At 35.5% G+C, this 9,980-nt stretch overlaps 1 protein-coding gene across 1 annotated transcript; it reads left to right on the forward strand.

Moving 5' to 3' along the window:
* The first annotated feature begins 2,983 nt into the window (after positions 1 to 2,983).
* Positions 2,984 to 3,999, forward strand: LOC109014056. Its single transcript, XM_018996361.2, has one exon. It carries the CDS (start codon positions 3,278 to 3,280, stop codon positions 3,761 to 3,763), a length of 486 nt encoding a protein of 161 aa, XP_018851906.1. The 5' UTR covers positions 2,984 to 3,277; the 3' UTR covers positions 3,764 to 3,999.
* The last annotated feature ends 5,981 nt before the right edge of the window (positions 4,000 to 9,980 follow it).

The following is a 9,980-nucleotide window of genomic DNA, read 5'->3' on the forward strand; positions in this document are numbered from 1 at the left end:
TTGTTAGGATGATTTGACCTCAACTTTGGCCGTAGCGAGGATTTGAGAACCGTGAATGAGTTGATGGCTACACTATTCCGACATCACAAATGACGATGTCATGACCACTTTAAGAAGTTTGAGACGTTGGAAGAGGTTGCGCAGTCTCATTTTCAGCAGATGAAGTTAGATGATTGGAGAAAGTGTTGTGATCTTTTCGCATCTCCAGATTATCAGGTATTTTACATTTATATCTTTTAATTATTTACATTCATATTCGTTCTATATATTATATGTATACATATTACAATTAACATTCTTAATATATTTTGTAGCACTTGAGTTTTACAAATGCACATAATAGATCCGCTCTGACTGTCCACCATCATGCCGGTTCAAGGTCATTCCATCGTCTTGCTGAAAAATGGTAATTAAAAAATTCTAGAATTCATTTATTTTCCTGATATTCTTCTATTTAAGTACTAACATTATCTTTTTAAAATTGCTAATGTTGCTTTGTTAGAAACGTGATGATCCTGAAAATGTTTTTCTCATTTATGTCTGTGCTGCTGCTCATACTAATGAGTATAGTGAGTGGATGGATTCTGTCGCTGTAGATAATTATGTAAGTAGTGTTAATTTTGTTAAATAAATTATTTATATAACATTTGAATATTTTATTTCTTATTTCTATTTCTTTTAATACGCTACTAATTATTTACGATCATTATCTTTTAAATTGCAGGGAAAAATGATGGAGATGCAGTCAGCTTCTGAGGAATCCTCTCCTAGTGACATAGACATATTCAAGCAAGTACTCGGGCCGCAGTCTAGTATGGCAAGAGGTTTGAGACGATCTATCAAGCATAAATGTTCATCCTCATCAACCTCAACGGCTTCACAAATTAATAATTTTACGGTAGATTTAGAAGCTGCACGGCGTGAAAATGAGTATATGAGGTCGAGACAGCAAGAGTTAGAGTCTCTCTTAGAACGACAGTCTCATTTAGAGACACATTTGCAGGACCAACAGAGAGACCAGGAGGAAAGAATATGCAGTGAAGTGCAAGAGCAAGTGCAACGGGTGATGATGGTGCAAATGGAGCGTGTTATGTCGTTGCAACAGAATCACAGTGGGCAAGGGAAAAAGAATAAATAAATTTTATCAGTATTTATGGCTAGTTTTAATATCTAATTTTATGCTTTTATAAGACATTGTTACTTGTTAATTGATGGTATGTAATATGATACAATTGGTATTATGTTTTTAAATTTTATGAAATTAGTATTTCTGATCTGTACATTCGAATGTAAATAAAAATCGTTCGAACGTTGGTTCATATTAGAACAAACGTTCGAACATAAATGCATAAATTGGATCGTTCGAACGTCACTCTACGTTCGAACGTCTTCACACTAAAACGAACAAACCGTTCGAACGATAAAGCGATTAACGTTCGAACAAAGAACTTGCATTCGAACGCTCATTCGTTGACATTCGAAATAACGTCTGAACTTTAAACGCGTTACGTTTGAACATTTACGTTTACGTTCGAACAAATATTCGAACGTTTATTGTAATTAACGTTCAGACGCATTAACATTTGAACGTAAATATAATACGTTTGAACAATAATCAACGAACGTCAAATTCTCTCATTCGAAGGCCAATTGGTCGGGTTAACGTCTAAACGTTTAATTTTATGTCCGAAAGTGACTTTCTGTGACAGTTCTCAATCGTCACAAAAAAAGGAACGTTCAAACATTGTATTGAACGAAACACTTCCAACCGTCACTAAAAATATTTTTTGTGACGGTTGAACAGTAAACCGTTACCAAATATTTTATGTGACACACTTTAGGTGACGGTCGTGGTGACCAAATATCTTTAGTGACGGTTTGCTATGTTTTTGTGACAGTTTCCTCTGTCACAAAAGACACATTTTGTTGTAGTGTCTATTCATGACGAACCTATCCCATACCTACCTACCCAACTGCTCGTTTGGAACTTTTTTGATTATGAAAGATGAATTATATTTGTAATCATAGAGTGCGTAAGTATTGTATACTTTTTTTTTTTTTTATAAAAGTGAGTAAATATGAGATCTACATGAAAATTTTAATTTTTTAATTGTAGATCTCACTCTCTTTTAAAAAAAGTGCACAACACTTGCACAATCAATATTGTATCTAATATAAATAATTCTATATATAACCGTGAAGTGCGTAAACATGACGTAATTGCTTTGAAAAAGCGTGAGGTTCAATGTTAAAAATTTCATTTTTTCATATAATTTTATTCACTTTTTCCAAAATAATTACATGATAGTTGCACAATTAACGATTGCAAATATATTATCTCATTTAACATATATTACCCATAAATGCTACTCGTTATACGACTTTCTCAGTTTGGAAGTTGAAACCGATAAATTCTAATGTGATTTGTTGGATACAATAAAATTACAAAAGAAAAATGATAATTGATCATTAATGGTTGGAGATTTGTTTTACTTCTTTCCAGAAACCAGACAGATCAGACAACAAATATAGTGTGTTTGCATTGAGTAAATTCTTTTAATAATATTAAATAATTAATTAATATTATAAGATACACTTTATATAAATATATATATATATATATTTATATTGTTTCTCAAGAGTACAGGAGATCCAACTCATTTCGAATGGACCATAAGGGTATGATAGAAAAATAAGATGGAGTAGAACTGTAATTTTGTTGAGTAATGGAGCGAGCAGTACCCACAACATTTTCCCTGGAAACAAACAGACGTGTGCGGTGGCCACCTCACAAAATCTGTCTGTACAATAGGTAGGTTTCTGCATGCAATAGAACGTCAGGAATCAGTTACTCTTTTGACACCTCCACACCCTTCCAATGGTCCACAATTAACATCGCTTGCAATCTTTCTTTGTCCTCTACCTTACCCTTTCCTTAAATCCCGGTTGTTCCTCTCTCTCTCTCTCTCTCTCTCATTGTAATTTTATGATCTCCTAATTAAAGGTATTTCCTCTCCATGCTTTCTGTCGTTCTCTCTTCTCGAATCCCATGCCAATTATAGAATTTTCATAGCACGTTCAAAGAAATGAGCTGCCGACTGTATTCTTCCGGGAATATCTGGTTGTTCTTCCAGTTGGAGTTCCCCCTCTAGTTTCCGGCCATGTCCTTCCTCAATTAATCCTAAGTAAATCGGACATCTTTACCGAGACTAATATTGTTTTCCATTTTTGTTTTTATGTCTGGGTGTTGACTCGCTGGCCCTGAGGTCGACTCACAATGAATCGAGAGGTTTTGTGGCGATCTTATGCGGGCCGGAATCGGCAACATCCACTGCTTGCGGATCATAAGGAAAATGAGGGGAAAGAGAGACGACGAGTAGGGGAGGTTGCAGGAGGGACGACAGCTGAATGCGCGGCGATATGTTGTTGTTTTCCATGTACCGTGATGAACCTACTGATATTGGCGGTGTACAAGGTGCCTGCAGGACTGTGCAGGAAAGCTTGGAGAAAGAAAAAACTGCAGCGTTTGAAGAAGAAGAAAACAACGGGGCTATTGACAAATAGTGGAAACAAGCTCGAGGAAGGAGATAATTTAGAGCTGGTGCTGGAGCTGGAGATGGAGACCGTGAAGGGGGGGAGTCTGATAGGGATGAATAATAACGATGCGGTCAACTTGGAGAAGGAAATGTGGGAAAGGTTTTCTCAAGGCGGCTTCTGGAGGAGCCCTTCTGAGAGAGAAGGACCTCCTCGGCCTCTTGTATGAAATATAATCAATTTCCTGCAATTAAATTAACTTTGTTTTCTTACTAAGGATCGGCCATTCGAATTGGATTAAGAGTTCAAGATCATCAGGGCTAGCTGATCCGATCCAGTCTTACATATATAACAATTATATATAATTACAAACTACATACTTACATACGTACTACATTATTTCTCTCATCACCAAACATAAACCTTAATTTTGTTTTTCTTCTTTTGTGCGATCGATTGAGAAATTTTAAAAGCAGCTTCTAGTTTTTTTTTTTCTCTTCTTGGCAATTTCTTTTCATGATATCAAAAGTAGAAAAATCCCCTTCTTGATTATCGATCATTCATAGTTAGACAGTTTATTTTCTACATCATATTGATCTATTTGTAATGTTTTAAATCGATTTTCATGTCAAAATGTATCATATCAATCAATTTGGTTCTAACGAGCAATTTAAAATGAAGAGTAATATTGATCTTAAAATTACAATGATTCACCAGGATGAACTGATCATGATATATTCTCAATTGTGTGATTTTATTTTTTGTGATCAAGGCCTTTTGAGTTACTAGCATTAATTGTTAGTAATATAATTCTTGAAAGAAATTAATGGGGTACCAACTAATTAAGGGAACACTAACAATCATCTAAAGGGTACTAGCTAGGGTTTATTTGAAGTTCTTGATCACTATACTATGTTCTAAGTTGTAGAGTGAGAAAAAGATAGAAACATTACCACATAAAAGGAAATAATGAGACAAATGACTTTTTTGATGAAAAAACCTGATTGTCACAATAGCCCCATCACGTTCAAACAAAATAAAAAAAATGTCCAAATGTAAACATTCATGAGATCTCATAATCGCTGGTAAAAGTGTTTTACCTTGTAGTGAGATGTTTTGGAGTTGACATTAGAATGCTACTATTATTTATGTGTGAACATAACTTAAGACAATATTCGAGCGTATGTGCAATGAAGTTCGAAAGCAGATGTTTACACTCGAATGTTGTGTCACAAATGTGAACGTTGATTCTAGTCGTTCGAATGTTTAACTATGTGTACATATTCAATGGCAAGTTCAAACGCAAAACACTATTTGGATGTAACATTAGCATATTTGAATGAAATGTTTACGATTCAAATATAATTGGAATTTACATTTAAACGTAAAATTAGATATATTTCATTTTAATGAAAAAAGTTATAGAAAAGATAGGTTATATATTCCAAATTGTGCCATAACTTGAAAATAGGAAAGATATAGCCCTCAAAGTCTCTCTCCCTCGTTCTCTCTTCTCTTCTCATTTTCTTTTCTAGTTTATTTTTATTTTCTATATGGTATCATAGAGGACACCATCCTGGTGCCCCTAGTCGCTATTGCATGTGTCCCCTTTTGTAGTAGCCATTGGTATTCCCTTGTTGTTTTCTTGACAGTCCATCACGGTTGCTATGCTGGTTCTATACTTCTATTACACTTGACAATTGTCGCTTCCTCATACTTTTTGCTCCATGTATGCTTATATTTTCGACATAATCAAAGCAACCAATCTCCTAGTGACTCTTGCATCATTTTTTTTTCATTCGTGATAGGTATCGTATTCAACGTGTTATTTGGTGTTCTTTTCCATTCACTACATGTCCTCTAGAGACTTTCTACGCACTTAACAGATCGTTGTTCGTGATAAGTCTTATATTCAACGTGTTATTTGTTGTTTTCTTCCATTCACCACAAGTTCTCCAGAGGCTTCCTACGCACTTAATGGATCGCCGTTTGTGATAAATCTTATATTCATTGTGTTATTTGGTGTTCTTTTCCTTTCACCACACATCTTTTAGAGGCTTCATATGCATTTAACATATTGTTGCCATCCTTTTCATCATCAATCTCATATGTCAATTTGTTTATGCCCACCGTCCACTTGTGCCACACGCCACAAAGACACTTTTGTCAGGTTGTCAATCAGATCCCCAAGTCTCATCTACTTGACCGGCAACGTGATCTTATTTACAAACTCAAGACAACGTCTTCATCATCATCCTAAGATTGAGGGAGGATGTTAGGATATTATGATACTTATTATAGAATATATTCATAATATATTAATATGTATGGTAATATGATTTATTCTCTACCATATTTAGTTTATTGTGTAAATCAATCCGGATCATTAATTTATTTTATTTTCATTATTTCTCTAGCCTTATTCATCAATAAATAGGGACATATATTATGTATTCATGAACAACTTGAGAATAACAAAGACGTAGCCCTCAAAGTCTCTCTCCCTCATTCTCTATTCTCTTTTCATTTTCTTTTCAATTTTATTGTTATTTTCTACAACCAAGTTTTGAAAATGGTGTTTAGATCCATAAAAATAGAGATTGAGATGAATAACCTAGAGAAAATGAATTGAGGCTGAATTTGAAAAGAGGAATGTGGCCGAGTTTCTATTCTGTTGTTGCCTCGACCCTTATTTTAGTATCCAAGAACAAATGCACTTTTCCACCATGAAATCACCATGTGGGATGTAATAATGATTAGAATTGACACAGAAGAGGGTAAGGGCTTACTTGGTTATGGATTGAGGTCCTCACAAGTCTACAATAGCAATGACCAAAGGGGTAAGGAGGTGCAACCTAGGTTTGGGTGGTTCGGATGTGAAGTTGCCGTGGTGATGTAGTTGTGGCCTCTCATGATTGTTGTGTAGTGAGAGAGAGAGAGATGGTGTGAGAGGAAGAACCCAAGTGAAATAACATGCTAGACCGATGGGGCTTAAGGTGGTTGAAAACCTTGTGCGGTGGTGCACAAGAGCGTAACAGAGGACTTACCTCGTGCTTCTTGGCTAACCTGGGAGGAGCTAGGACCATTCTACTAGGTAACTAGAGGTGCACAACTTGATTGAAGTGTGAAAGGGCGGCTGTAGTGGTAACCCTAGATGAGGAAGAAGGAGATGTGTGTGTGTAATAATGCGTGCATGGTTTAGGTTTCAAGTGAACAGAGTCTAGTGTTTTGCACACATTGGTTAGGTCATTTTTGTGGGTTTGACCATTGGGTTCTAAAGTTCTCTTAGGTCTTTGGTTAGTCCATGAGCCTAAACTACTAACTTAACCCAAAGGCTAATTCTAAACCTCAGTTAATTAAGGATCTACTACTCTTTAGGGTCTAATTCTAACCTCCCTTGATTAACCTTAATAACAATAAATTTAAGCCTAATTAACATTTCCAACCAAGCTTGACCTCTTGAATTGAAACCCTAAATAAAATAATCATTATTAGCTCAATAAATAGATATATAAATTAATTAATTAAAAAAATAATAGATCTCTCTAAAATATTTTAGGGTGTTACAAAACCAAATGTGGGTGATGTGTATTGGATACTAATAAGCTCATGTTGACTCAATTTGGACACTCTGTAAATTTAATATATGAGGATGTACACTTAAATGATTGGATGGTATAGTTTCTTTTCCACTAGAACATCTACAACTATGAAGTGGCTGGAAGGTGCAAAATGAAATATTATTTAATTGTGAAAATGCCACGTTAGGTGCACCTATTAGAATCGTCCTATACGAGTAGTAAGTAAAGTACTATAGAGAGCAGTGGTTGCAAGTTGTTGACCAACGAAAAGTATGGGATATTGAAATTTCTAGTAACTTGGAGACCCATGAGGAGATTATTGAGCCGAGGGATGAGGGAATGTCAACTCCGATCAGTGCCAGCAATTTGTCTAATTCCAATGGTATAAAGCCCGCAACAGCCTCTCTTGTACTGAAATTATTCAAAAGATTTAGTAGCACAAGATGACCATAACTAAGGGTTATCAATCCGATGTCTCAACAACCTGGGTAGATACGAAAGAGGGAAGCAAGGGGTGTCACACAACCTCAGCCGCTGCGCACTCCACCATAAGTCAACACCAAGTCCCAACCAATCACTTCCCCTCTCAATGTGGAAACATCAATTGACATCAATATGTACAATCCTATATTTCACAAAACTCACAAACATCTCACCCAATTAGGGTTGCGTGCACATCACCATTAACTATCCATATATTATTCGATTTTACCATCATCTCAAGCACCCTCTACTCCACTCAGTTCACTCATCATTGACTCATTCTTTAGACATGATCCTAGGAATTTTAATGAAGAGGAACAATGCAAAGGATATAGGGGTGTTTTGCACCAAGGGTGTAAACCGAGCAATATATAGGACTCCTTGCTTGGCAATGATGCACTTGGGGCTTGAGGGGTCGGCAACGTGGCGGTGGTGCACGGCAAGGATGAGCAGTAGCTAGCATCCCTTATGGCACAAATCTTAAACTTCTTGTTTGACCAAAATTAAATGGGTTGAAACCTAATAATTTCTAATCCCGGTTAGTTTTCTAGAATTAAAACCCTCTCTTGACATGGTTGCCAATGGGTAGTTGACTACATAAGATAATAATAGAAAGTAGTAATGGTTCCCTAAAGCACGTTGGGGTACTCCTAAGATCTTACAAATAATGTAAAGATAGCGATCGAGTTTTTTCAAATAGTTATCAAGGAGTGTTTACACGCATATTAAAATGAAATATATAATAAATGTGAAAGAGAATCAAATCATTGGTTAAAACTATATCACTTTGTTTCACTTGCTTCTTTTAATTGTATTCTCTTTATTGAATAGGTAGAGCCCTACTCACCTTTTGGGGCTCTCAGTGTTCCTCACCCAGTAGCAAGATTTTGATGAGTTTTCTGTATCCTCTTGATCCGACATAGGAGTTGTAGATTATCCCCATCCAACTGTAGGTTGAAAAGTAATCTTTCCACTCTTCATTTGTCCAGAGAGCCCTATGTTAGTATTGTTTAAATTAATGGACCTACATAGATTAGGAATTTCATATTGTATAATTGCCTAATATAAAGTTTGAATAATGTTTGTAAGGCCAAATAAATGTGATCAATAAAGTGACATAACAAGGCCAACACATCTCTTGTAGCCCATGATTTTGGTCAATTCATGAGCATAAAGTGGTACATGCCCAATTCATGTGTAGAGACCCATTAAGGACCTATGTAATTCCATTGTTTTACAATGGGCAAAACTGGAATTATGGGTGTTATATGTATAAGGTTATGGTCCCCACTCTAGATTCACTTTTTACTTTACACATCCTATCATTGTGAGTTTTTATCAGATAGTGAATATTGGACGTGGAAGATCATACCTTTGTGCTCTTCCATCCAATGGCTACAGGTACACACTTTTATTATGTTTTCTACATGGATTTGACAAGAGATTTTGGAGTTCTCGGATTTTATGAAAAATCCAACACCATACACTATGAATTTCCATCTCCAACTGTTGAGTAAGTTTCATTATTTTGTTCTTTTCATGTAGAGTATTGGAAGTGTCATTCCCAGTGACATGGAATATAAGTAGAAAACTTCTATACAAGAATATTTTTATATGCAATTGATTTATTTCTTTCAAAATATATTGAAATGTTTATTTAAAAAAAAAAAAAAAACTTAATCATGATCAAGAAATGGTCTTACAGTTTTCCCACAAGTGCTTGATAAGTTGTCTCAATCGATCGGCGTGGTGTGTGTAGTAGTTCTCGTACAGGGAGCTAGTGAATCTGAACACGTTATATGTTTTGATAATTAAATTATTTATATACCCTAAACGTTTAGATTTTTACATTCTGCCCAAAAATTTTTTATATTTACACTTTGACAATTAACTTTCGATATTGCCCATAAATTTTCAGGGTTTACATTTTTGAGTGAATCTCTCTTAGATTCATCTGTGTTTTTGGTTTGTTGTATGCACGATTGCTCAGTTTCTCCTAATCGGGTATTACAGTTTGTACAACTCCCACCTATAGTTGATCGATCCTCCGTTATTTTTTGACGTTATTCAACTTATTTTAATCGCCACCACTTTGGCTTCACTGTCATTTGTACTTGTTACCACTGCTATTGAGATGTGCATTAAAATCCGCTTCTTTGTTTTCTCCAAATGCTCTGTTTGTTGCACTTCTATCATTTATCGATTCACAATGTCGATCGTTTCCTTCGTTGAGTGATCGAGGTTGGGATCAATATCGTTTGGGATGGTTTCCAGTGTTCTATTTTGTTTATGTATGTAGGATTAGATATTTATGTACCCACAAAAAAACACCAAGGAATGGCCTATGGTTTGGAGTTTCGGGGTGGTGAGATGGCAAATGGG

The sequence above is a fragment of the Juglans regia genome, chromosome 14 (genome assembly GCF_001411555.2).
Source record: "Juglans regia cultivar Chandler chromosome 14, Walnut 2.0, whole genome shotgun sequence".
Classification (NCBI taxonomy): Eukaryota; Viridiplantae; Streptophyta; class Magnoliopsida; order Fagales; family Juglandaceae; genus Juglans; species Juglans regia.